Here is a 27,894-nt window from a genome sequence, read left to right as displayed (position 1 = left end):
AACCACCAAGCCCCGGCCACTCCCAGGAAGAAATACAAAGCCTTGGGTGCCAGGTCCCACTGAACCCACCGCCACCATCCCCATCCCCAGGATGTCCTGACCTTGACCTAGCACCAATGCCAATCCCGTTCCCAGGGGCTGAAACCCCATGGCCAGTCATCACTGGCTCTTCCAGGCACGCCAGTCTTCCCACAACTTCCCACACAGGGCTACTCACCCTGGCTCATAAAAGCAACAGAGATCCCTGTCCTCCTCTGGATAGTAATTTTAAATATTTTCAGTTACATGTTTCAGGACGTGGATAAAACCATGGCCCTGCCGGGGACGTCTTTTACTTGAAAGGAATGATTGATAAGCAATCCCACTACTGCCACCTTTAAATGATATAGCAGGAGCTGTTCCCTGGACCAGTCTGGTCTCAGCTAAACTTGGGGTCTGGGCCTGACCCACGTGGCAACAAGAATGTAGGAGGGAGCTCTCTGGGGCTGTGGGAATCTTGAACCCAGCAGGATTTCACTGGGTGTGAGGAACAGAAAGGTCACATGGAGTTCGAGCGGGGCATTCTTGCTGGAGTGTAGAGCCTTGCTTTCCAGAAAAATTCTCTTGGAGTAATTAGGCTGAGATATGGTGCTTTCCAGAAAAATTCTCTTGGAGTAATTAGGCTGAGATATGGCTTGTGGTTCTGCATGGAACCTGAGGCCCCTGAACTCAGATATCTTGTTCAGGGGACGGTGCTTGGCATTTTAGCTTTCAGAGGCCTTTCCTGATCATTCTTCGTGGTTACAGAGGAAATGCTTTTCTAGATGTCATTCTGGTAGAAGGAGGCTAATTGTACCTGGAGGTAAGAGAGAGATTCTGATTCTTTAATTTGGAAGCAAGCTAATTGGATTACAGCTGGGTTTGAGCCCTGGGGAGGGCACTAAGTATAACTGCACGGTCCTGTTACTCTGGGCTTTCCAGGGCCTCCTACTTGAGAGTCTTGGAAGTTGTTCAGATGTTAATTAAGCTGTTGATGCCCCACAGTGGGCAGGGTGTCAGGCAAGGCCTCACTGGAGAGCTGGGGTGATGGAGCCTTCATGTGCTGGGTGTGATGACTCCTGCGACGGGGATCCCTGCTGCCCGAGGCATCGGCATTTGACCACAGGGTGAGGCTACCCTGACAGGTCACTTCTGAGCTACTTGGTCTCAAGGCACTTGCCTGATGAGGATGAAGCCTGCTGGTATTTTCTGGAAGATCATCAGGCCCCCCTGAATCTGATCCTGACCATGGGTGGCTCAGAGCCTGAAGTGGGTTTTATAGGGTTAGAGACCTCTACGGCTGGGAGGTCAGGAGGGAGAGGAATTGGAAAGAGGCCCTTAGGAGCTGGGGTTCTCATGAGCCCAGGTGACAGCCACCTCACAGCTCAAATCAGCCCATCACAACTACCCTCCCCTGCCACAGCCCCTTCCCTTATAAAGGGCAGAACATGCCAGGCCAAATGAACCTCCCAATGCACACCCTCCTTCTGCCTCTACAACAGGTGTCTCATCAAACACAGGGGCAGTGCTCCAGGGGCTGTGATTTAAGCAGATCAAGCCCAGAAACATCAGAGGACCCCATGGAGCTCCGATGCCAGGGAAGCATGGGGCAACTGGCAGCACCACACCTGCCAGCCCCACACCTGCTCTCCTCTCCCTTTCACGTACCCTCACGGTTGGGAAGCCAGGGATGTTGAAGTCCCTGCAGACTGCGTTGTTGGTCTCATCAGCACAGTCCAGGGCAGCAAGGTTCAGTGCCGGCCTCCAGTCTGAAAGGAAAAGAAAAACAATTAGGTAAGTAAGAGGGGCTGGCACCTGTCTGCTCACCTCCCCCCAGGTAATACTCCACCCATACCAGTGCCCCCAAGGTTCTCATGAGAAAGGTCATCCATCCCCTTGCTCAGGAAGGTTCTCTGAGATAGCCTGGTCATTCTGTACTCAGTCCATGCTCAGGACATGGCCAAATAGCACAAGCAGTGCTGTCCTCTAATGGTATCTGTGCTCCTCCATTATTCCACAGTGGAGGAGGCCACAGGGGCTGGAGAGAGATGTGAGATGGGCTTGAACCCCTGGGGAGAAACCCTGACATGGCTTCTGTCCCTGCTGGGCTCCAGAAGAGTGATTAGCATGCCTCAGGATGTTTAGAACTCCCCAGTGGATGCTTGGTGAAGACCTCTGCAGCCAGAGGTCCTGGCAGTCAGCCCAGCTTGCATGGGTGGCGCACAGAGTGCTGAGGACTGGCTCCCCTGCTGGAGATGGAAGCAGGAAGCCCAGCGAAGAAGGCATAGGCACCTGGAATCTAGTAACTGCAGGGAAAGGAGCCCTGAGGCCAGAGTCTGGAAGGAGATGAAAAGCTCCCTGAGCTGCCTGGGCACTCCGCTCCTGCCATAGGCCCCAGGCCTCCCTCTGCTGAAACTCTGGCAGAAGAAATTAATGGCACCATTCTGGGCCATGGCCCAAGATCCGTGAAACAGAAAACAGACTTCCCTACTGCACAGGCCGCCGGGGCTCTGATTCTGGCTCAGGTGCCCCTCTGGTAGCTACGGAAGTTCCACGTTACAGCAAGGCCGCTTCAGCTGGAAGGCCAGCCTCCTGCATGTGAAGCCACACACACCATGAGGTGGTGATGGATAGGTGCCTGCCACGTGGCACAGAGCCCAACCGGGGTGAGGACACGGGGATGACCAGCCCTGGGGACTGAGCACGAGCTTTGCCAGAAAGGGAGAAACTGAGTGGAAGCTTGTTGGTCAGCTGACGGGGCCCCGTGTGAGCAACAAGCCCAGGGCCCTGCTCGCAGCTCCTCCACAGTTATGAGCCTGTCCACCCCCAAGTGCCTCCTGCATCCTCACTGCCTGGCTTCCCTGCTGTGCAGCACACAATAGGTGCTCAGTGACCACTGACTGCGTCACATGGGCCAGGCCCTGGCTCTCAGCAGCCCCAGTGCCGGTACAGCGACTCTCAGCTCTGCCTTAGCCTGGCAGGCCCAAGCCGGGGGTGAAGGTAATGCCCACGACCAGAGCTGCCCAGGTACAGGGTTTGCCCTGGAACACAGACAAGAGCACCTCAGGCCGCCCTTCTGTGCCCTCCTCCCTGCCCAGGGGAGGCCCAGGGGAGAGAGGGAAGCACAGGTCACCCCCTTCCGCCATTTGACACACTCCAGGCTTTGCTCCTTCTATTACACATCTCGGGCTCTGGTCACTTTGTGTGGTGAGACCCACAGAGGAGACTTGGCTACTCTCAAAAGATTAAATCAATGAGACACAAGCATGGAACAGAGCAATTTCTTTTCCATCCACCAGTGAGGGCTGCTGGCAAGGAGTCTCACAAAGCCACGTGGTGGGGTGACCAAGGACTCTCCTCTCCAAGAGTGCAGGAGGCCATCCCTTGGGCTGGAGTCAGTGCCTACTGCCCTTGGCACATAAAGGCTGAAGGGACAGGTAGGGGACAGAAGAGACAGTTGGCGCTCAATGGGGACACCCTAGATGACCTCTCTCCGCTGCTGGCCCTGGAGGGGGACACCATTCCCCCTACTTTACAAAAAGCAACTGAAGCCGCCAAGTTGTTCGAGGGCTACCAGACTCAAACCTACTTCTCTTCCCCCTCTGCCTCACCAGGGGCAGAATTACCCCCTCTATTTTTGCTCTTTGCTCTGATCACCACCTTCCCCATGAAAGAGAGAATGGTAAAAACCATGCTGTTCTCAAACACCATACGATTCTCGAACTCAAGCACCTAGTCACTGCCACAGGCTTGGCTCTTAGATGATGAAATCATGCGTACAGAGAGTTTACAAAGAGTCTGTTGCCCTTAACTTATCTCCTTCAACCTACAACTACCCTCGGAAGAAAGACAGGAATTATTATCTCCAGAACTTTTCCCCACTGTAAAAGAAGGATCCGAGAACCATGCCCAAGGTACACATGAATTAATGGTAAATCTGGGATCTGAACCTAGAATTTGAGTCTCTCCTCTAGTCCTTTTTTTTTTTTTTCTTTTTCTCTCCTCTAGTCTTGAGGGGGCCCAAGACAGAAGACAGAGCTGCTCTGCTGGCTGTCCAACCAGGAAAGCCAGAGACGGTGGGGTGGAGGGGGCCCTTCGTAGACCAGGAGGAAAGGTGGTGGCCAGCCCCTTGCTCCTGGGCAGGTCTTTGACTTCTTTATACCTTATATTTATACCTTGATTCCATGTCCCTCCATGAAATGGAACCACTGCCTCTTCTTACCTGTTCCAGCCCCAGGGGGAGGAGGAGGAGGAGGCTGAGGCCAGTCAGGTGCTAAGAGTCTTGGCTAAGCAATGTTTCTCAGGAGTATCACTGTCAATACCTTAACGAGCCATAATGACATATAAAGATCTGGTTTGATTCTAATCACCACGGGCCTGACCATTCATCATTCTAGTAACCGTAGGAGGAATAAAGAGGACCCTTATCTGGGTGCCCACTGGTAATGCAAAGCTGCATTTAGGTAAAGTGCACTGCTGTCAAAGAAGAGGACTGGGTGAGGGAGGCTTTTTAAGTGTCAGGTGACTTAAAACACCACAATGTGCAGGTGTAACACTTAACATTAGCAGTATCAGTCCAGCCCGACTCTTGGGGAGAACGTCTCCTGGTGCAATTACTGCCCTGGCAAAGTGATTTCTCTACTAACAACGGAGTAAATGAGCAAACAGAGAGGGGAAGGGTGTGGACACAAGCATAACTGGGGTAGCTATGGTCTCTGGGGTGGCGAGTGGAGGCACATGTAGCGAGGGGGGGTCAGGGGCTCCATCTGGAGACACAGGGAGTATCCCCACCCCCACTCACCAGTCCAGGAAGGGACATGGACCCCAGAGCAGGTTGTGACTTGCGTATAGCTCTAAGTGCCCAAAGCACCATATGTCTTCTTTCTGGGCCTTGTGGGTCAAACGGGGACCAGGATAGATGCTATCTCCTGACCTTTCCAGTTCGAACAACTGTTCAAGTGCTGGATGGCAAACAACTCTCCACAAGAAAAATGACCATGAGTCCTCTGAATGTTAATCAGGCTCCTATTAAGACAAAGGCCAGGGGGATACCTGGGGTGCTCAGTGGATTAGCGCCTGCCTTTGGCCCAGGGCGCGATCCTGGAGTCCCGGGATCGAGTCCCACATCAGGCTCCCAGCATGGAGCCTGCTTCTCCCTCCTCCTGTGTCTCTGCCTCTCTCTCTTCTATCATAAAAAAAAAAAAAAAAAAAAAAAGAGGCCAGACTCACCCAAAGCACCAAGAGCCACTCAAGTCGAGTGGTCAGAACCAGACCCCCATCCAAGTCTCCAGGAGACCTCCTGATGGGGAATTAGCCCACCTGTGCCATGCTGTCACCACCACATCCCTTCCTCCTTGTTGCAGACTTCTGGGCAGTGAGGTCACGGGATAGACAAAATGCCATCCCTAGCCTTCACACCTGGCTGACACCCCAGGTCTGAGTCCAGAAGAGCCACAGCACCAGCAAAAGGTTTGGTCACTATATTCTCATTTGGAATCTTGTGAGGCTCATGCCATTGGCCTGCGTGAATATTCAGTGGGATCCTACTCTGTGCCAGGCTCTGCGCTAAGGCATCACAGGGGTACACGAGAGGCGGTCTACACCCGTGCAAAAGAAAAGAAGGCAAACCAACACCAGTCAGTGTCACTCAAACATCCATGCCTTATGTCATCTCTGTGGCTTTGCAGAGACCACTTTGTCACCCAGAGTGTCACCCATCTCTCCACCTGCCTATGGTCTAGAGAGAAAGAGATGGGTTCAGGAACCTCGCCCAGCATCTGTACAATCTTGGGCAAGTTACTTATCTGTTAAAAACAAAGAACAATTGATTCCTCAGATATTTTCTCATAAAGGTTATATATAACATAAATGTGTGTGTGTGTGTGTGTGTGTGTATACATATACACACAAGTAATAGGAACCTGTAAAGGCCCTTAGCAAAGTGCATTAAGCAAGTGTGTGATCAATAACTGCTTAAATTAAGGCCTGGTGACCAGCTTAGCCCTCTGTGACTGTCCCCCTTCCCTGAGTTCCTACAAGAAATGGTTGAGCCACTCCTTTGGCCTTTTTCAAACACTGCCTCTTACTGTTGCCAATTTTCCTGCTATGTGTAGCTCATTTCCCAAACTGCAATGTAAACAAGGTTTTGCACACAGAGGTCACTTAACAAATATTTACAGATTGATTAGCCAGTGAAGACTAATGAAGATCTAAAAGGAACACAATCAATTTCCCAAACATATGGCGACACAGTGAGAGCCGTCCTGGAATAGAAAGGGATGAACCAGATCTTTAGAAGCCAGTGCCCTGGCCCATGGCAACAATTGCCCCGGAGAACCCATCCCACAAGTCACTGAATAAATGAGCCCTAGCCAGTCCGATTAAATGCCTGAGGCCAGCTGGGCAGGGTTGCAAAAATTTTTCTCTCCCCTCATGACCTTCTACACTCTCGCTGCTCCTACCCCAGATACAGCATTGGCAGAAGGCAGGAGCCACACTCCCACAGGCCCCAGATGATGTTCAAGCCCTCTGCAGGCCCACAGCCATTTTTGAGCCAAGGAGCCTCGAACCTCAGTAAAACAGAGATGATGTGAGAACAACCCTGGCTTCTCAGCGGGGCCTCATCCTTGGAATGGAGTGGGGGCATTCTTATCACTGCAGGCTGACACCAGATTTGGCCAGCACTCTCCCCCAACACGATCTTGTTAAGGAGACTGACCCATCCCAGTGGCTCATGGGAGACCTCTGCTCCCCACCTAAATTTCCTACTTCCCATTGGCTGTGGTTCATCTCCACAGATTTTGATGCTTCCCCTGTCCTTCCTGAGATGAAGCTTCCATTTGCAGTTTTTAGGGGAAGCCTGTCACCCCATGCACTAGGAAAAGACCCCTTTTGGAAGGGGCAGCCCTCAGCCAGGAGTGAGCTGGGTCAGTGTCTGGCTATGCAACTCTTTGGAAAACTGTGGGTTGCAGAAGGCCAAACACATGAGTCAGCTGGAACCTAAACCTTCCCTCCAGCATTCTTAAGATAGAAGAATCTTCTAGATTGAGCTCATCGGCAGCCCTTCAAGACCTCTCATAGCCTCAAGGTAGAAACTGATCTGGGGATTTTTATGATTTTTCAGGCCCACAAGGTCCCCTGAACACTAATGTCCCCTCAGGTGTTTCTGTTCCATGTTCAGCACTCTCGCTTCCTCTTGCCCTGACTAGATGTGTTGACATCACTGAAACAGTGTGAAGAGCTGCTGAGAAATGGCACATTCAGGTGATGGGACCAGAGAGGCATGCTGACAAGTGCCTACATGTACACTGGAGGTAAAACAGTTTATCGGTTTTGTTAAAAATAACGTTCCAGGACCATATGGCTAACAGATGTACACATCTTTCCATCTGGCCACTTCAGTAAGCACTATGCAAGCTGCTCAGGGGAAGCCTGAGTTTGAAAACCAACAGCTACAAATGCACTACCCTATCACGAATGGTTGAGATGATCAAGAAATACCAGGGGTGCCTGGGTGCCTTAGTAGTTTAGATGTCTGCCTTCTGCTCAGGTCGCGATCCTGGGGTCCCATGATCCTCAGGTCAATATCTGAGCCCCAAGTCAGGTTTCCTGCTTGGCAGGTAGTGTGCTTCTCCCCCTCCCCCTGTAACCCTCCCCTGGTTTGTGCTTTCTCTCTCTCTCAAATGAGTAATTAATAATAATAAAAATAATAATGAAAGCTTTAAAAAATGCCAACAGCACAGCATGGAAACAACAGTTCCAGTTCTCTCTCTAGAGAGAGGCCTGTTCCCTCAGATGCCCACAGTTCTCATTCAGTGATCATTCCCTGTCAGGAGCCGGGCTAGGGCCCTAGCACCACAACCAGGAAGTAGCTCCATTCGGAGGCAGCAAATCAGAAGCAAATCACTACCACCACACCCACCAAACACCCACTATCTGGGCTAGGCAGCCTGTGACACCACAGAGATCCTTAAGTCCTGGAAAGGAAACTCTGGGATAATGGAGTCATGTACTTACCCAGGAAGGTGTCAGGCACAGAGTGAGCGTTTGTAAACACTACTCCTATTACCATATTTTTTCAGTTCAGATCTTAAGTGTTTAAAAAAAGAAAGTTTACCATTTCTGTAATAGAGTACACCTTTAAATCTCAATACATTTAGCGGTCTCGTCCTCTCTTTACCCCTCAGACTGTTAGTAAACGAGTGGCATGTCTCACAACGGAGGGGCTCTTGGAATCAGGGAATATGCTGCTGGAGCATGGAGCGAGGGCCACACACCAAGAGGCTGCCTTCGGTCGCGCATCTGGGTTCATGGGTTAAAACAGAGGGTCTGACAGGGTGGGTGCCTGGCCAAGGGGAAGGGGGAGCATGTGGCCCAGGAGCTGGAGGCCGCAGGTCAGGAGAGGCCTAGAACCGAGACAGGAGAACCGTCTCCAAAGTGAAGCTGAAGAACGACGTCTGTGTGGTAGCAGCCGGGTCAACCGGCCGAGGGGCGCTGGAGGGCGGCGGAGGGAAGCGCCGCTCCCTTCCTCCCCAGCACCGACCCCAGAGCAGCTGCGGGCCCCGGCAGGAAGGTGACCGCCACAGGCGACAGCAGAGCAGGAGGAGGAACAAAGCAGAGGCCGGCGCAGGGACGGGGCAGGGGGCGGCGGAGGGCGGGCAGGGGGCAGAGCAGGTGTGAGGGCCCGGCCGGGGGGTGCGCAGAAGCGCGCCGCAGCCGCCAAGGGAGGCGACCGCGAGGCGCGGGGCCAAAGCACGGAGCTGAGGGCGAGAAGGCCGGCGTGAGGGGGGGATGCGGGGGGCGGGAAGAGCCGGGCGGAGGCGGCTGACGGGGCGGGCGGCGGACGGCGCGGAGAGGCCCGGTGCGGGCAGGGGGAGGGGGTCGGCCTGGGAGGCGCGGGCGCCCCCGCCCGCCTCTCACCTTTGACGTCCTGGGCCAGCGCCTTCCACGTCGGGGCGAAGGCGATGCAGTGGCCGCACCAGGAGGCGAAGAACTCCACGGCCCAGGCGCTGCGGGAACCCAGCACGGCGCCGCGCACCGTGTCCGCCTGCAGCAGCGCCAGCGGGTCGGAGGACGAGTAGAGCGCGGAGCGCGGGGCCGCGCCGGTCGCCGCCAGCAGCAGCAGCAGCGGCAGCAGCCGCGACGGCGGCGGCCCCGAGCGGCAGCCGCACCAGCCCATCCTGCGCCGCGGCGCCCACCTCCGCGCCCCACGGCCGGACGAGTGGGCGCCGGGCCGCTCCGCCGCTCCGCCGGCGTCCGTCGCGGGGAGGAGCCTCGGGACCCCGCCCCCTCCGCCGCCCGGCCCCGCCCTCGACCCCGACCCCTCCCCCGCCCCGCGGAGCTGCGCCAGCCGGTCCCCGCCCCCTCCGCCGTCCGGCCCCGGCCCCGGCCCCGACCCCGCCTCCGCCCCCTCCGCCTCCAGGCCCCGCCCCCTCCGCCTCCAGGCCCCGCCCCCTCCGCCTCGCCCCCAGGCCCCGCCCCCTCCGCCTCGCCCCCCCCAGGCCCCGCCCCCTCCGCCTCGCCTCCAGGCCCCGCCCCCTCCGCCTCGCCCCCCAGGCCCCGCCCCCTCCGCCGCCCGCCCCTGCCCCGCGGACCCGCGCCCGCCGGTCCCTGCCTCCCGCTGCGGGGGGTGGGGAGGGGGTGCGAGGAGCGCAGCCCCCGCCCAGGAGCCCCCACCCCCAAATCCGAGGGGCGTTCGCCCGGCCGAGACCCGGACCGGTATTCCCGTGGCTGCTGGGAATTTGGCTTCTCACGAGCCCCGTATCTAACGGAAAAGAAGTGAGTTGGAATAGATTGGACCGGTTCATGCTGCACCAAGAAAGTTCTGGAGACCGCTCCACGCAGTTAGGTGGGAGTTTAGAAACAGGTGAAAGAGAAGAGGGAAGGTCTCCGAGTCTGTGATCCTCCTGACCCCACAGGGATGAGATGTGCCCACACCCCTGAGGCCTGTGACCTCCGAGGAAGCATATTTGAGGGCTTCCTAGTCGTGCACGAGGAGCCCCCCCCCCCTTACGCTGGGCCAGATTGGCGTGGCCATTGCGCTGGGATCAGGGTTTCCTGGGTGCCCGGGTCTGGCCGCCCTCCTAAGGTTGTGAGGGGATCCCTCCAGTGGGGCTCCCAGCAGCCCGGGTCCCCCACACCTAACTCGAAGCCCTGGGCACTCAGGTGTCCCCTCACAAGGAAGCCCACGACTAATTTTGTGTTCATGCGTACTAAGGTGTTTAATAGTTAATCTTCCCTGGTCACCTTTTGTAGCTCCTAGGCGGAGTCATTTTACAGGCAGAGCTCCTTAGAGCATTGTCACACGTGATGTTTTTCCTGTGTGTTTTCTCTGTTAGCCCACCTCATCTGTAAGCCATCTGAGACTGGACTCTATTCACTGAATATTTACTGAGCGGTTTCTTTGTGCCAAGCACTGCTCTAGGTAGTACTAAGAATAAGATAGTAGGGCAGCCTGGATGGCTCAGTTGGCTAAACTTCTGCCTTGGCTCAGGTCATGATCTCAGGTCCTGGGATGGGACCCCACTTTGGGCTCCCTGCTCCAGGTGGAGCCTGCTTCTCCCTTCTTCCTCTTCAGCTCCACCTGCTTTCTCTCTCTCTCTCTCTTTCTCTCTCTCTCTCATTCTGTCAAATAAAGTCTTTAAAAAGGGGGGGGGGGATCAGACAGGAAACCAAACCAAGACTCTACAGTCACTGACTTACATTCTAGTGGGGTTAGGGATAGAGAGATGATATACAAATAAATGTAGATTTGATGGTGACAAATGCTACGAAGAACTATACAATAGAGTAACTATTAATAGAGTGACGGAGAAGTGCTATTTTATTTTACACAGTGTGGTCAGGGATGAGTCTACCCCTAATATTTACAGAGCTTTGGTCAACAGTACAAATGGAGGCCCACGTATGTCTACACACTTAAAAATTACAAACTAAGTTAAACTGGTATGTAAAATTCCTATCCTTTCATTGTGACAGTATACCTTCATCATAATCTGGAAGGCCAAATTTAAATTTAGAATTCCTGGGCTCCCCCAAGATGTACACCGGAATGGGGTGGTTTAAGGGGTAACTGGTTCCTGGCCTTCTTCCTATTCTTTGCACTCCAGCTCTTTCCCATACTTCAAGGGGCCATCTGCCCACACCTACAATGTCTGAGTCTGCACATTTGAGCTTCATTCACACCTCCTGCAAATAGCTGTTTCTTGGCTCCTCTAGAAGATGGAAAGGCCAATGAAATCTCTAGAAGCTGGCCTAGTGCTATAGGGACAGAGAATTCTAGGGTCTTGGATACCCACAGTATGATCTAATAAGGGATGAGGAGCAGGAAATTGAGTGGGCCCTTGGCCCATGGGCTCTTGCTCAGTGGAAAAGATTATGGTTAGAAGACGACCAGAGAGCTCAGAGCCCAAGGTGGGAGCTTCTCATGCCCCTAGTCTTAAGGCAGTTCTAATGAGGTAATAGTTGAGCCAAATGAGAGGGAGCCTTGTGGCAATCTGGGATAAAGGCATTCCAGGCAAAGATCTGGAGGTTAGGGCTTTTGCTCCTTTCACGTATTCCCTGCCAGTCCTATACAGCTTCTGCTACCCTACTTCCCTTATTGCTAGCAGCCATTAGGAGCAGGCTTGGCCCAGTTTTATCAGGATAGAGTCCTAGTAGTCTTTTGATTCCTGGGTTGGAAGTATTCCAGTGGCTGAGTAGGGTGCCAGTAAACATCAAGTGCCTTCAAAGGTTTCTATTGTTAAACAGTGCTGTAGTTATCTTCCCTAGAGGCCTGCGAATTAAGGAGACAATATTTGCTGAACATGCTCAGCACCTGGGAAAGACATCTCAGACAAATACACAAAGATGTGCTTGTTCACATATCTGTTACAGAGCATCAGAAATAGAAAAGAATACAAATTATTTGAATGAAGTAAAGAAAGTTCCTTGGCACTGGAGTCCAAGAAATTAAGACTGAGAGTTGCTAGATCTAGGGCTTCAATATCTCAGAACAGGGATTTCCAACTTTTTAAAGTCCTGGAAGCCTCTGTTCAAACAAAATCTTGAAAGAAAGCTTAAACAGATAAAAGCAAGCTAAAGCATGTGACCTAGAGTGATACCCACTTTCTGTGGTCTGGTGTGTGTGTGTGTGGGGGGTGCTTTTTGGGAGCCCTAGGGCTCTCCAGGCCACCATATGAAAACCCCCAGTCTAGAACTGAAAGCAGAACACATAAGGACCACAGCTTGCTCTGGTTGCCCTTCCAGAAGCTTCTTGAGATAGAAAAGATGGTAAAGAAGGAGATCTACTCTGCAATGGGGTATGGAGGGGGAGAGGGAGGGGAAAGCTGAGGAAAACATTGAAAGTGGGGGGACTTGGGAATTCCTACCCAGGTCCCCTGCTTCCCTTCCCACAGACAAGCTCAGGAAAGTGAGCCAAGAGGAACCAGATGAGAGAGTATAATAATAGTACTAGACAATACTTTACACCTGCTGTTCTAAACACTTACAGATGTTACTCATTTAATTCTCACACCAGCTCTGTGAGGTTGACAGTATTATTATCCCGTTTATACAGACGAGGAGACTGAGGTAGAAGAAGCCCTGCTGACTTTCCCATTTGTGAATCATTTGTGTATTATGCATGAATAAAGGAGTGGGAATCTGGAAGTCTGTCAACCAAAAATAAGACAGATGGCCAGAGGAATGCAGCTTACACACAAATACAGATAATTATGGTGAGCAACAGGATTGTGTTTGGTCAAACATGTCACCCGGTAGCCGACCATTAGATGACTTTCCACTCACTCATTTGCACCCAGGATGAGAGAGGGTGTGTGCAGCTGGAAGACAAAGTGCCTGGCAGCAAAGAGATCTTTGCTTTGTCCCTTCGAAACCTGCCTCTTGGTCTTATAGGGGAACCTGTCCCGAGCCAGGGTTGGTTAGAACACCAATTCTGAAAGGTACCAGTAAGAGTCTGCGTCAGATAGGTATGACAGGAAAGAGCCCATTCAGAGGGTTTGGTCATGGAAGGACAGTCTGCAGAGGTGTTTGCAGGGTCAAGGGAACTGATAAGAGGTGTGAGGTCTCCAGTGGCTGACACTGGCTGACAATGGCAAGAAGTCTTTTTAACGCCCGTCCCCTGGAGAGATAAGGTAAAAGGAACTTTGTGATGGAAACCCCTGGGAGCTGGAGTCCAGGAGGAGGGGCCGCCCAACCAGATCTGTATCTGCAAAAGGCTGCCACTGCCAGGAACACAGGGAAATGGAGAGGAGGTGCCAGGAGTCTCACCCCTACCTCTTCCTCTTGTAGTCCTCCATTGGCCAAACCCAATCAAAGCTGGAGGTGAGGGTGCCCTGACTGTAGTCTCTGGAAGTTGGCTTCTGAGACCAAAGGCAGGTCGGAAGAAGGTGGAGAGCAGAGACTACTACTAGTAGAGAATACCCTCGTCCAGGGTCCCGCCACGTGAGCCCCTCGAGGCCTTAGAGATGAGAATGAAAAATGCGAAAACCCCTGACTGTGTTTCTGTAAATCTCTTGGGTGGAGGCAGTCTCTTCCCAGCCTGCTTCACACTGCTCACACTGGGTCCAGTTGGCTTGTTCTCATCTGTAGAGGAGATAGAGGCCCGGAGAAGTCAAGAGACTTGGTCAGGGCCACACAGCAAGTACGGGTTCATAATCCTACCAGAAACTTCCCAGGTGTGATCGGAAACTGGTCTCTGTACTCAGAGGGCAGGGAGAAACAGAAGAGTCAGGCCACTGCAGCTTGGCAGGTGGCAGTTTTAATAAGCCAAGGGAACTTACATATGAGACTTGTCTTGGGCGGCACCAAGACTAATGGATTCCTACACTCGCCTGCCAAGTCTTAAAAGTGTATAAAGAGGCCCTTTAACTGGATTCAGTCACATAAACCATGTAGGTGTTCTTAAAACCACATCACTCCCTCAAGACTCTGTCCTTGGAGCAGTCTCTAGTAGGAGTGGGGAAGGCAAGCAGAACCCACATTCCCAGGACAGGGGAAGGCGTGATGAGCCTCCAAGAGCTGGGGTCCAGCTCACAGGTCAATTAGCAGTCATGTCTTTCTGATGACCTTCCCCAACAGCAAGGCAATGGCAGGGTCCATTGGAGTCAGGCTTTCCAACGTGACGAACTATTGAGAAGAGGACTGTGTGAGTGCGGTACCTAGGACAGAACCCTGTGTTTGCGGAGAGCTTCCCTGGCCCCTAGGTCACTTGATGGCCATTCAGAGGGAACAGCCCCCCCTCCTCCCACCCGCGACACACAGAAGGACAAACTATTTAAAGTGAAATGAAGATAAAAGGCTATAAATGCAAGGCCTTGTTTGTTTGGGCTCTCTGGCTAATATCAGGAGTGAAATCCTTCTGGGAACCCGCAAGTCATCAAATGAGGCCTGAGGTCAAAAGCAAGAAGACCACATGTCTGAGTGCTGGCGTGGAGGCTGCCCAGTGCTACCCATTAGAAGGCTTCTGGGGGGAAAAAAAAAGAAGGCTTCTGGGGACTTGGCCAACTTTGTGATCCTGTGAGATTTATTTGGGGGAACTTCAAGTTTCTGGAGTAGGTGTTTTAATTTAAAATATTTTGTGCCATGGCTTAAGGGTGTGTCCTGTGGTTCCTGGAAATACACATAACTATAAAGTGTAGCACTAGTCCTGAGAAGGGACAGAATTTATAAACTTCTTTGTTTATATACAAAAGCCTTCTCAGGGGGATCCCTGGGTGGCTCAGCGGTTTAGCGCCTGCCTTTGGCCCAGGGCGCGATCCTGGAGTCCAGGGATCGAGTCCCACGTCGGGCTCCTGGCATGGAGCCTGCTTCTCCCTCCTCCTTTGTTTCTGCCTCTCTCTCTCTGTCTGTCTATCATAAATAAGTAAATAAATAAATCTTTTAAAAAAAAAAGCCTTCTCAGAATTCGCCTGGAGAGAAGATGAATACAGTGATATCATACATGTTGGAAGCTGCACATTGCATGTGCATGTGGAGTGCGATGGGAGGAGCAGGTGGGAGTCAGAGAAGTCACCTGAGGCTAGCATGGGGACCCCGTCCTCCTACCTCAAAGCTCCTAGTTTGGGAACTCTTGGAAGATGCTGAGGTGTGGCAGATGAACACTTGGTCTTTGGAGTTAAAGATGCTTGGATTTCAATCCTTGGCAGGTGCCTCCACTTTGCTTCAGTTTCCTTGTCTGTGAAATGAGCACAGGGGCTACATGAGGTGCGGAGTTCTTGTCTTTGAGTGCTGTGGTGATTGTCTTATGCAGTCTCACCTGTCCTCAGATTAGTTTCACCAGTCCAAGAGTTAAGAATGTCTATGTTGAAGTTCTTTTCCAATTTCCTAAGTACCTTTTAAAAAATGAAATTATGGGGCACCTGGGTGGCTCAGTGGTGGAGCATCTGCCTTTGGCTCTGGTCAAGATCTGCGGGGTTCTGGGATCTAGTCCCACATCAGGCTCCCACATCAGGGGTGGGGGGAGCCTCCTTCTCCCTCTGCCTGTGTCTCTGCCTTTCTGTCTGTGTCTCACATGAATAGATAAATAAATCTTTTTTTCTTTTAAAAATGAAATGATAATTGGGGTGCCTGGGTGGCTCAGTTGGTTAAGCTTCTGCCTTTGGCTCAGGTCTTGATCCTAGGGTCCTGGGATCAAGCCCTACATCGGGCTCCCTGCTCAGTGGAGAGTCTGCTTCTTCCTCTCTCCCTCCCCATTCTCTCTCTCTCAAATAAATAAATAAAATCTTAAAAAAAAAAAAAAGGTCAGCAGTAGCCTAATGCTGCATCACAATGCCTACATCATTCCCCTCACTTCATGTCATCTCACAGCATCACGAGAAGGATGATGAGGACAGTACTATAATGGACTACATTTATATAACTTTTATTACAGTGTGTTATTATAATTATTTTATGTTAATGTTGGTTATTGTTAATCTCTCACTGTGCCTAATTTCTGATTAAATTTTATCATAGGTGTGCATGCATGGGAAAAACCTAACATAATATATGTAGGGTTCAATACCACCCGTGGTTTCAGGCATCCACTGGGGGTCTTGAAACAACCCCCTCATAGACGCAGGAGGATTACAGTATTTAGTACTGGGGGTTGCCAGACTTTTTCTCAAAGCAGTTGAGCCATTTTATATTTCTACCTACAACATACTGGGAGTCCAGCTTGCGCCACACCCTTGCCAGTATTTGGTGGTATCCATTTTTTTTTTTAGTGTTAGCTGTTCTGGTAGGTGGTTAGTGGCATCTCATTTTGGGTTAATTTGCATTTCCCTGGTAACTAATGGTTGGATATCTTTTCATGGCTCTTCTTAAATCTTCTTGTGTCTATGAAGTATTGAAATTTTGTGTACCTTTCTATTTTTATTTTTAAAATATTTTATTTATTTATTTAGAGTACGAGTGGTGGGCGGGGCAGGAGGTAAAGGGAGAGGGAGAGAGAGAATTCAAGTAGACTCCACAGTAAGCATGGAGCCCAATGCGGGGCTCAGTCCCATAATGTTGAGATCATGACCTGACCTAAAATCAAGAGTCAGATGCTCAATCAACTGAGCCACCCAGGCATTCCTTTGTGTACCTTTTTAAAGATTGGGTTGATTTATTACTGAGTTGCAAGAGTTCTGCATCTATATATATATGTGTGTATCTGCTAGATGCCAATCCTTGTCAGATATACACTTCGCAAACATTTTCTATCAGCCAATAGCTCGCCTATTCATTTTTGTAACGGTGTCTCTTGCTGAATAGAAGTTTTTCATTTTCATGAAGTCTAATTTATTTTTTTTTCTTTTAAGGTTGTACTTTTGTGCTTACGAAATCCTTGCTTACCCCAGGGTCACAAAAATTTTCTTATATGTTTTCTTCTAGAAGTTTTATAGTTTTAACTTTTACATTTGTTTACATATGTTTCACTTTTTGAGGAATTGCTGTAGTGGTTCTTTAATGAGCAGAAACCTTCCGATTTTGTTTCTCTTTTTCAAACTTGTTTTGGCTATTTCTTTAGTTCTTTACATTTCTATGTGAATTTTAGAATCAGCTTATGAAGTCTAAAATTTAAAAAAAAGCCTACTGGGATTTTGATTGGGATTGCATTGCATCTATAAATCAATTCGGCTTTTTACATTAGCTAATGTTTTAAACAATGCTCTCTATGTGTAGTCAGACTCAGCTAGGAAGCAGGGATCCCAAGCTGGATTGCTAAAACCTTTTGCCACATCTTTAGGGTTAGAATGAAGCAATCTCAGTGTAGCGCATGCAGTAGAATAGGTCAACAGGCCCTGAAGCATGGGCTAGCTGAATTCTTCTGCTCTGTAATCATATCTATTTTGTACATTTCTTACTTCATATTATTTATTTGCTTGCTGTTACCTCAGAATTTTAATGAAGTCTTTGAAGATCCAGCCTATCTTAGTAGTGCTATGAGCTGAAGCCAGAGCTGTGAGCTCTAGCTCTACTGTTCTGGGGTAGCAACTATAAAGGAAGGAAGAGAATTTCAAAAGCATGTCAAAACGCAGAGGAACAGGATCTGAGACTCTAGGTCTGCTGCAGGGGCTGCCTGAGATTCTGGGATTTGTCCAAATAGAGAACACCTTCAGAAGACTCTTGGTTACATTCAGCGAAATCCTAAAACTAAACTAGCTACAGCAGGAAGGGGGAATCAAATGCTTTGAGGAACCAAATCAAGGGGAGGGCCAAGTCATATGTGGCCTCAGAGACAGCTTGGCTCCATCTGTCTCTGTACTTCTAGATTCCACATTTGCTTTATTCTCTCAGCCTGCTGTTTCCAAAAGTCTAGAGCTGTAGTCCTATGCTTTCATCTTTGAGGTCAGAGGTTAAAGACAGAACTTCTCTCCTGACCCTAATTTGAAAAACACTGGGGCAAAAACTCTGGCCAGGCTTGGGTTCTGTGTTCATTCCCAGAACACTCACTATGAACAAAGAGATGGTGTATCACCACTGGCTCATCCCAAGCAATGTATCCATTCCTCTTGGTAGCGGAGTGAGCATAGGAATTGGCAGCCTCCACCAGAACATGTCTGGAGTAAGAAAGGAACAGTTTTCCCAAGAAAAAAGAATTACTGTTATCTGCTAAACAGATCAGATGGGGCTGTGCAGACCAGAGCAGATGATGACCACCACTAGGAAGCATAGGTGTAAGGATCAAATGGGAGAATGTGAGAGTCTAGCACAGTGCCTGGGACAGCGAGGCTCACCTAATAGTTGTTTTTAAAAATAGTAGGGTAGGCTGAGGTCTGAGCACGTCTGGGGGGCACAATACCTATGTTAAGATGTATCATTATTTGCAAGTGTCCAGATAAACTTGACTTAAGCTTTTTAGGTACAAAAATGGAGAGAAACATATGTAAAGAAGAAAGAAGAAACATATGTAAAGAAGAAAGCAAGTATTTGCCTAGCCCACGGAAGGCTTTCAGTGCTTGTTGCATGAATTCCCCAAATGACATATTAAGTCTTTTTATGTTCTCAGGTGACCATATCAGAATCCAGATGTTGCATTCTTATTTTATGATGGCCTTGCTATCAGCAAACACCCTGACAGATTTCTTGAGGCTCCACCCTCGTGCTTTATGAAAACTACTTGCTCCATGCTATTGCCTGTGGTTCAACCACACCCCTTCAGCCCTGGTTTCCACCCTCCTGCCCAGCCTCTGGAGAGGAAGCTCTGTTAGACAGTTTGGCTTTCTAGATGGGCTATGTCTGGGCACATAGCCATCACATCTCTCTGAGTGCCAAGCTTTTTAGTGTGGTGGTCCGCCCTGTCTCATCCGCAGCTAGGCGCTATAACTTCTGGTCTAAAATGGAAATTTGGGAGTGCCTGAGTGGCTCAGTCAGTTAAGTGTCTGACCCTTAATCTCAGCTCAGGTCTTGATCTCAGGGTCATGAGTTCAAGCCTTGAGTTGGGCTCCATGCTGGGTATGGAGCCTACTTAAAAAAACTGCTAAAAAAATAAAAAATAAGGGGTTCCTGGGTGGCTCAGTTGGTGAAGCATCTGCCTTTGGCTCAGGTCATGATCTCAGGGTCTGGGATCAAGCCCTGCATCGAGATCCCTGCTCATTGGCAATCTTCTTCTCCCTCTGCCTCTCCCTCCCCTCTGCGTATGCTGTCTCTAATAAATAAAATCTTTTAAGAAATAAAAAACAAAATGGAAGTTTGTGTTAGCTGCTACTGTACTTTCATAAAAACATAAAATGCCCCATCAGCCACATTGTGTGCCTGAATTCTCCTAACTGACCTTCGTGGTCTTCTCTTCCCAACTTTGCTTTGCCATCTGGAAGAAAAGTTACTCAACTTCCTGTCCTTCCTGGTGACATATTAATCTTGTCCTAAAATGTCATCACACTTGTGATTGTGTACCTCACTCATTTACTGGTTGTATGAGTTGAGATGAGACGTCTTCTTCTCCTCTCTTGTCTTTGCATATCCTGGTCGACACTCAGATGTGGGCAAGAAGATAATCGTTACCATTACAGCAGCTGTGAATCATTGAGCATCTCCTGTACAACAGCGCGGTGCTGGGACTATGGTGATGGACAGAGATGGAAGTACTGAGCATCTAATGACGATGAAGCTTCAGGCCCCTCACCTGTCCAGCCCGCGTGAGTGCTGGGAATTGTGGAATTGTGGAATGTTGTAAGTAGGCGGAGGAAGCCTCGTTACCACCAGGAAGCATTTCTCTATATGTCTACTAAATGTCCAAGTGAGCTTCTCAGAAGGGACTTCCAGCTCCTAAGCTCTAGGAGTTTGCGGCAAATCCCATGCTCACTCTAAATGAACATTTATTTGTAGTTAATCTTTTATTTATAATTATATCTTTATTTTCTTTTTTTTAAAGATTTTATTTATTTATGCATGAGACACACACACACAGAGAGAGAGAGAGAGAGAGAGAGAGAGGCAGAGACACAGGCAGAAGCAGGCTCCCTGCAGGGAGTCCGACGTGGGACTTGAGTCCGACGTGGGACTTGACCCCGGGACTCTAGGACCATGCCCTGGGCCGAAGGCAGGCACCAAACCGCTGAGCCATCCAGAGATCCCCATATCTTTATTTTCTTAAAGAGGCTCTCCCCACCAAATGATCAAATCTTCCACCCCCACAAAACCTTCATCTGCCCCTGGTGGTGAGCACGAGGCATGGTCCTTGCTCTCAAGTTTATACTTCAAAGGAAGAGACATGGATCAAAGAATTGCACAAATATATATATATATATATATATATATATATATATATATAATTTTAAAGTGTAAAATGGTTATGAAGGAGAGCTATGGAGTATCATGGATAAAACAATACAGAAGGTGTCAAAGAAGCTTCCCTGAGCTGAGAGCTAAAGGGCGAGAAGACTGAATGAGGCAAGGGGAAGGGATTCTTTTTTTTTTTTTTAAGAAAGAGAGAGAGAGAGAGAGAGAGAGCGCACAAGCAGGGAGGAGAGGCAGAGGGAGAGGGAGAAGCACATTACCTGCTGAGCAGGGAGCCCGACGTGGGGCTCAATCCCAGGACCCCGGACCATGACCTGAGCTGAAGGCAGATGCTTAACCACCTGAGCCACCCAGGTGCCCCAGGGATTGTTAATGCTGCTGCCACTCTGTCACAGTTCTGTCCCCACAGCCCTGATGGGAAGCAGTGATCCTGGACAGGGCAGAGAGGCAGCTGCAGACTTCTTCCCGGACTCTCTCCTCTGTACCCTTTCCCAGAGCACCTCCTTCCATGCTTGACACCTTCCAATGACTTCTCATCCACTTAAGAGAATCCACATCTGTCATCTGTACCTTGGCCTAAAGGCACTGCCTGTCACTCTGACCCCGTCTCCTGCCCCTGCTGCTCTCCCCCTCACTGGCCATGCCACAAGCCTGTGCTCACTGACACAGTTTACTTTTTTCATTTTAAATCCAGTATAGTTCATATACAGTGTTATATTAGTTTCAGGTGTACCATTTTAGCGATTCAACAATTCTATATAATACTCAGTGCTCATCAAGATAGGTGCTCTCTTCATCCCCTCTCCTTCCCTCCTCTGGTAACCACCACTTTGTTCTCTATTGTGAAGAGTCTGTATTTTGGTTTGTCTCTTTTTTTCTTTGTTCGTGTGTTTCATTTCTTAAATTCCACATATGAGTGAAATCATATGGTATTTGTCTTTCTCTGACTGGCTTTTTCACTTAGCATCATATCCTGTAGGCCCATCCATGCTGTTGCTAATAGCAAGATCTCTCATTCTTTTCATGGCTGAGTAATATTCCATTATGCACATATACCACACCTTCATTATCCATTCATCTACTGATGGACAGTTGGGTTGCTTCCACGTCTTGACTATTGTAAACAATGTGCAATAAACATAGGAGCGCATATATCTTTTCAAATTAGTGTTGTTTTCTTTGGGTAAATACCCAGTAGTGGAATCACTGGATCATATAGTAATTCTATTTTTTATTTTTTAAGGGCTCTCCATATTGTTTTCCATAGTGGCAGCTCCAATTTGCATTCCCATCAACAGTGCACAAGTGTTCCTTTTTTCCCACATCCTTGTCAACACTAGTTATTTCTTGTCTTTTTAAATTTAGCCATTCTGACAGGGTGAGTTAACATCTTGTGGTTTTGATTTGCATTTCCCTGATGCTGAGTGATGCTGGGCGTCTTTTCATGTGTCTTTTGGTCATTTATATGTCTTCTTTGGAAAAAATGTCTATTCAGGTCCTCTGTCCATTTTTTCCTATTGTTTAACTGAGTTGTTTTTTTTGGTATTGAGTTGTATAAGTTATTTTTTAAAAATTTATTCATGAGACACATAGAGAGAGGTAGAGACATGGGCAGAGGGAGAAGGAGGCTCCATGCGGGGAGCCCAATTGGAGACTCGATCCTATCGACCCCAGGATCATGTCCTGAGCCAAAGGCAGACACTCAACCACTGAGCCTGCCAGGCACCCTGAGTTGTATAAGTTCTTTATATATTTTGGATATTAGCCCCTTATAGGATACATCATTTGCAAGTGTCTCCTCCCATTCAGTAGATTGCCTTGTCATTTGTTGATGGTTCCCTTCACTGTGCAAATACTTTTTATTTTGGCGTAGTCCCAGTAGTTTAGTTTTGCTTTTGTTTCCCTTGTCTGAGGAGACATGTCTAGAAAAATGTTTCTATGGCTAACGTCAAGGAAATTGCTGCCTGTGTTTTCTTCTAGAAGTTTTATGGTTTCAGGTCTCAAATTTAGGTCTTTAATACATTTTATTTTTGCATATGGTGTAAGAAAGTGGTCCAATTTTATTCTTTTCTTTTGTCCAGTTTTCCCAACGCTATTTATTGAAGAGACCGTCTTTTCCCCATTGTATATTCTTGCTTATCTTGTTGTAGATTAATCACATATATTCTGGCTGTCTATCCTATTCTATTGACTTATGTGTCCTTTTTGTGCCAGTACCATACTGTCTTGATTACTAGAGCTTTGCAGTACATCTGGAAATCTGGGATTAGGATATCTCCAGCTTTGTTCTTTCTCAAGATTGCTTTGGCTATTTGGGGTCTTTGTGGCTCTGTACAAATTTTAGGATTATTTGTTCTCATTCTGTGAAAGATGTTGATATTTTGATAGAAATTGCATTAAATCTGTAGATTGCTTTGGGTGGTATGGACATTTTAACAGTGTTGGTTCTTTCAATCATGAGTATGGAATATCTTTCCATTTGTGTCATCTTTAGTTTCTTTCATCAATATTTTATAGTTCTAGGGGGACAGGTCTTTCATCTTCCTTTTAATTTTTACATTACAAAATATCACTTTTTATCTTATTAATGCCCTTCAACTTTGAATTTGATTTTATTTGTATATCTTTAATATACTCTATAGTTTTCTCTTGCTTACTGTTTGCATAGTATATCTTTTCCTGTTAATTTATGTTCAAGTTATTTATGCCCTCATATTTGAGGTGTGTTTCTTGATAAAACATAGAGTTGGGTCTTGCTTTTTATTCGTTTTCACAATATATGCCTTTTAATTGGAGTGTGTAGCCTCCATTAACATACAATGCAGTATTGAGATGGTTGGATTTATATTTATCATCTTATTATTTATTTTCTGTTTTTCCTCCCTTGTTTTTTTCCTTTGAAAGAGAGAGAGACACAAAGGAGGAAACTTTCCTGCCTTCTTTTTTTTCCTGCCTTCTATTTAAATGTTTTCTAGACTTCTATTTAATTTTTTTTAAGGATTTATTTATTTATTTATTTATTTATTTATTTATTTATTTATTTATGTAGCACTACGGGGAAGGGCAAAGGGAGAGGGAGAGAAAGAATCTCAAGCAGGCTTGCACTGAGCATGGGGCCCTCTCCAGGACTCGAACTCACAACCCTGAGATCATGACCTGAGCCAAGATCAAGAGTTGGATGCTTAACTGACTAAGCCACCCAGGTGCCCCCAGACTTCTATTTTAATTTACCTGTTGGATTTTTATCTCTATCTTTTTGTAATTTTTAGTCATTGTGGGGCACCTGGGTGGCTTAGTGGTTAAGCATCTGCCTTTGGCTCAGGTTGTGATCCTGGGGTGCTGGGATCGAGTCCCGCATCAGGGAGCCTGCCTCTCCCTCTGCCTATGTCTCTGCCTCTCTCTGCGTCTCTCATGAATAATATATAAAATCTTTAAAAATGTTAAGTTTTAGTGGTTGCTTTAGGACATTGGTCTTAATGGGGAGGTACTTGCTCCCTGGGGGACAGTTGGCAGTGTTAGGAGATATTTTTGGTTGTCACAACTGGGAAGAGTGGTGCTACTGGCAGTTAGTGGGTTGAAGCCAGGGATGCTACCCAATATCCTACAATGCTTGAGACATCCCCTGCCACAACATACACAGAACGAAGAATGATCTGACCAAAAAAGGTCAAAATTGCCACCTTTGAGAGACACTGACTTTTTACAGTTCACTTAGAATATTGCAACACTTAATTTAATGGGAGAAACTTTGCCCCTGTATAAGACTTTTTGCCATCCTACTGCCATTTTCTTTTATACTAAGGGTTAACAAACCTGTGATTAGTGAGCCAAATACAGCCTTATGAGATACTTATGTACATGGAGTTTTATTTTATTTTAAAGATTTCATTTATTTATTCATGAGAGAGGCAGAGACATAGGCGGAGGGAGAAGCAGGCCCTCCCACAAGGAGCCCGATGTAGGACTTGATCCTGGACCCCAGGATCACACCCTGAGCTGAAGGCTCAACCGCTGAGCCACCCAGGCATCTCTGTACATAGACTTTGGAGCATAGCCAGGCTCCTTCACTTGCATTTGTCTGTGGCTGCTTCACACTCCATTGCAGAGCTGAGTATTTGTGACAAAAGTTCTATGGCCCCCAAATCCACAACATTTACTCTCTTGCCCTTTACAGGAAAAGTGTGCCATCTTGTGCTTTATATTATATTGTCATGTGTATTAATTATAAAACCCACAAGAAAATATTTCTTTGCCTCAAAGTCATACATATCTTAAAGAAATTAAGAGAAAAAAATAGACTTTTCTATTTGTCAAGGTATTTATTATCTCAAGATATTTATTATTATATTTCCAAAACTCTTCATTTCTTCTTGAAGATCTGAATGTCAATCTGATATTGTTTTCTTTAGCATGAAGAATTTTATCATTTCTTGGAGTGGAGCTCTGCTGTCAATGAGTTTTCTTAATTTTATCTTATCTGAAATTGTCTTTGCCTTCATTATTAAAGGATATTTTACTAGCATGAGAATTGACACTTTTCTTTTTCGTTTCATCACTTTAAAGATGTTTCCATGGCTTCTGATGAGAAGTTAGCAGTCAATCATGTCACTGTTCCCCTGTATTAACATGTTGTTTTTCTCTGACTGCTTTCTCTTTCTCTTTGCTTTTCTTTTTTTAAAAGATCTTATTTATTTGAAGGAGAGATAGAAAGAGCCAGAGCACACAAATGGAGGGAATGGCAGAGAGAGAGAGGGAGAAGTAGACTCTCTGCTGAGCAGGGAGCCTGATGCAGGGCTCGATCCCAGGACCCTTGGGATCATGACCTAAGCTGAAGGCAGACACCTGACTGAGCCACCCAGGTGCCTTTCTCTTTAGTTTTCAATAGTTTGATGTGCCTAGGCATAGTTTTCTTCATATTTATCCTGCCTCTGGTTCACTGAGCTTCTTGAATCTATAAATTTGTCTTTCACCATATTTGAGCAGGGTTCAGCCATTATTTCTTCAAATATTTTTTTCTGCTCCATGCTCTTCTGTGACTCCAATTATAGTTGTGTTAGACACATGTTCCCCGAGTTTCGCTGGTCTCTGAGAGTCTTTTTTGATTTTTAAACAAATTTTTCTTTTTCCTCTCTGTTCTTAAATTAATTTCTGTTGATCACTGAATTTTTCTTCAGTCATTTCCACTCTGCTGTTAAACCCATTCCATAATTTTTAAATTTCAGATATTGTAATCTTTAGTTTATTTCATAGGTTGCAATTTTTTGTTCTGGAATTGCCATTTAGTTATGTTTTAGGATTTCTCTTTTTTTCCTGAGATTCCCTACATTTCTATTCATTGCAAACCTGGTTTTCCTTATATCACGGAACATAGATATATTGCTGCTTCAAAGTCTCGTTTCCTGATTCCAGCTTCTGAGTCATTTGTGGTAGTTTTCTATTGAGAATTGGCTACATTTCCTTGTCTTTCATATGTCAATTTTTGATTATTCCCTAGACATTGTGAGTTATGCTTTGGAGACTCTGGATTTTTTGGAGGAATATAAAGAGTTGATTTTTTTTTTTTTTAGTTTGTTTTGGTTTTAGCAAGTAATTGACTTGGCTGGACATAAACTATAAACACTTTCCTTGGGAATCAGCTCAACATCCGTGTACTTCCTTCTCTACCATTTGAATGTTTCTGTGAGTTTTAAAGGAGTTCCTTTTAATCTTCACTCCCCTGAAAATTTTCTTTTGTCTGCTGCATCCTACTTTGGAGAAAAAAATGGGTCATTTTTATGGCATTAGGGGGCTGGCAGGAGGAGTAGAGGAGGTGGTTGCAGAAAAGAACATGGTGCCCTATTTTTTTCCCCCTGGTTCTTCTGTTTTAGGTGACCAGGACCAAATGTTGAACTCAGCATAGCGTCCATACCAGAGCATACCTGTTTCCCATAGAACTCTGATTGCCAGGGCTTAATCACAAAACAACTTCTGTCTGTGGTTCACTGAGAGGCTCTCAGCCACCTGGAGGTGTGCCTTCTCTCTTTCCCTCCTGCAGAGAGGGCCAGAAGGGAAGCATGACCCCTGGTATGCAAACACTGTAAATGCTGGTGCTTTCCTGGAAGCAGGCAGGCCTGTTGGATCCAGGAAGGCAGTGTTACATGGTGGAGAAAAACATGAGCTTGACATCAAATAGACATTATTTGAACTTACAGTTCCTCAGCTGATCTGTGTCTGACCTTGGACAATGTCCTCTTGCTCTCTGATGCCTGCTTTCCACTGGGAGAAAGCTCGCTCTTTCATCACACTGAGGCTTATCTCATTTTTCAGGAAGAACCCTTCTCCTAACCACCTGCACAACAACTCCTAATCCACCAGGGAGCTTTCACAGGGAACCTAAGTTAGAATACTTCCTGGCACTCAGGGGCAATCCCAGAGAGCAGACATTCAGCAAGTGGCAGGGCAGGTCAGCCAGATGACGGCTGCAGACAGTATAGCTGGAGAAGCTCCCCAAGGAGACCAAGCCCTGACACAGATTAGTACTCCCTTTGTTTCCAGGTACCAGGAGAGCAAACCCAAGCCTGAGTTTTTCTTGGGACTGGGTGGAGGTGGAAGGGATTGCTCATGCTTTGGATGGGAGTGATCTCAGAATGCAGAGGTGCTGCTGGATAGACACCCTTCCCTACAATCATTGCCAGCCTTCGGGGGATCTCCACGTTCAGTGGCCCCGTGTTAGAAGTTGGCCCCACCCATAAAGAAATACAGGGCTTGACAGGCCACGAAGCACTTTGGCACACGGCGTTTCCTTGAAGAAAGTGGGTGGGGCAAGCATGATTAAAGTGCAGAAGCTAAAGAAACTGAGGCCCCAGCAGACTAAGAAAGTTGCTTAGGGTTATGTGTCTAATATGTCACATACCCAAGGCTCCAACTTGGATCCAGCAGACCCCTCACAGTCTCCATGTCAGGGGCAGAAGAGAGACATAGCAAAGACTAGTCCCTTCCTGGAGCAGTACTGCTCCACCTCTGTCATCAGGGGGCTTCCCACAACCCAGGAGAAAGCATATCATGTCTGTTTCTCTCTCCTCAAACCTCCCACACACCTCCCTCTCCCTACACACCCTCACATGAGACCTCACTTCCTTCATGTGTGTGACCAAGTAGAAGCCATCAGACAGGAACTCCTTTCACCCACCATCAAACTACAAAGCATCTTGCACCTGTGCTGGTCTTCTTTTCCTTCCAGCTCTTTCCTCCCTTCATGTGTATTCTGGGCCAGGCTCCTCTTATCACTCAAGGACTTTGCTCTCGATCCCCACCCCCACCTCCTTGCTAACCTAATACTCTCTATGAGATTGGTTCCTTTAGCAAACAAACATTCTCTTTAGCTCCCGTTAAGACCAAGAAAGCAAGACTCCTGGATGAAACACACCCTCCCCCAGATACTGTCCTATCTCCTTACTTCCCTTCACAACTAAACTTCACAACAGAGCTGTCTGTGTTCACTACTCCACTTCTCACCCTGCCCTTTATTCCTCAACCCACTCCAGCCTGGTCTCTGACCTCAACACTCTGCTGAAACTGATTATCAAGGTTGACAACAAGCTCTGTGTTGCCCCATCCAAAGCTCACACCTGTCTTCCTCTTACTCAACCTCACACAGCTTTTGACATGGCTGATGCCACCCTCATCCCCAAA

The 27,894-nt window shown here is 47.8% G+C and overlaps 2 protein-coding genes and 1 long non-coding RNA gene across 8 annotated transcripts in view; 1 reads left to right on the top strand and 2 right to left on the bottom strand.

Moving 5' to 3' along the window:
* The window catches only part of QSOX1 (quiescin sulfhydryl oxidase 1), a 35,477-nt gene extending 26,251 nt beyond the window's left edge, over window positions 1-9,226 (bottom strand). For both annotated transcript variants that reach the window (XM_038542178.1, XM_038542179.1), the window contains exons 1-2: window positions 8,938-9,226; window positions 1,687-1,787 (exon numbers count right to left, since the gene is read on the bottom strand). In XM_038542178.1, coding sequence (XP_038398106.1) covers window positions 1,687-1,787; window positions 8,938-9,196 — 360 coding nt within the window. In that variant the 5' untranslated portion in view covers window positions 9,197-9,226. The remainder of the gene's footprint in view (window positions 1-1,686; window positions 1,788-8,937) is intronic.
* Window positions 9,227-9,609: 383 nt separating this feature from the next.
* Window positions 9,610-27,894, top strand: part of LOC111096631 — a 48,932-nt gene continuing 30,647 nt past the window's right edge. The window contains exons 1-2 of one of the 5 annotated variants that reach the window (XR_005361963.1): window positions 9,610-9,865; window positions 19,464-19,622. The gene's annotated coding sequence lies outside the window, so the exon portion shown is untranslated. Of the gene's footprint in view, window positions 9,884-19,463; window positions 19,623-27,894 lie in introns of all 5 variants that reach the window. The other 4 variants (XR_005361964.1, XR_005361962.1, XR_005361965.1 and 1 more) reach the window with 4 other exon arrangements.
* Window positions 10,642-27,894, bottom strand: part of LOC111096632 — a 38,234-nt gene continuing 20,981 nt past the window's right edge. Inside the window, exons 2-3 of the long non-coding RNA XR_005361967.1 lie at window positions 15,064-15,193; window positions 10,642-13,602 (exon numbers count right to left, since the gene is read on the bottom strand). This is a non-coding gene — a long non-coding RNA (uncharacterized LOC111096632). The remainder of the gene's footprint in view (window positions 13,603-15,063; window positions 15,194-27,894) is intronic.

The sequence above is a fragment of the Canis lupus genome, chromosome 7 (assembly GCF_011100685.1).
Source record: "Canis lupus familiaris isolate Mischka breed German Shepherd chromosome 7, alternate assembly UU_Cfam_GSD_1.0, whole genome shotgun sequence".
In the NCBI taxonomy this organism is placed as follows: Eukaryota; Metazoa; Chordata; class Mammalia; order Carnivora; family Canidae; genus Canis; species Canis lupus.
The sequence above is the reverse complement of the archived record's forward strand: the minus strand, read 5'-3'. Positions and strand labels throughout refer to the sequence as shown.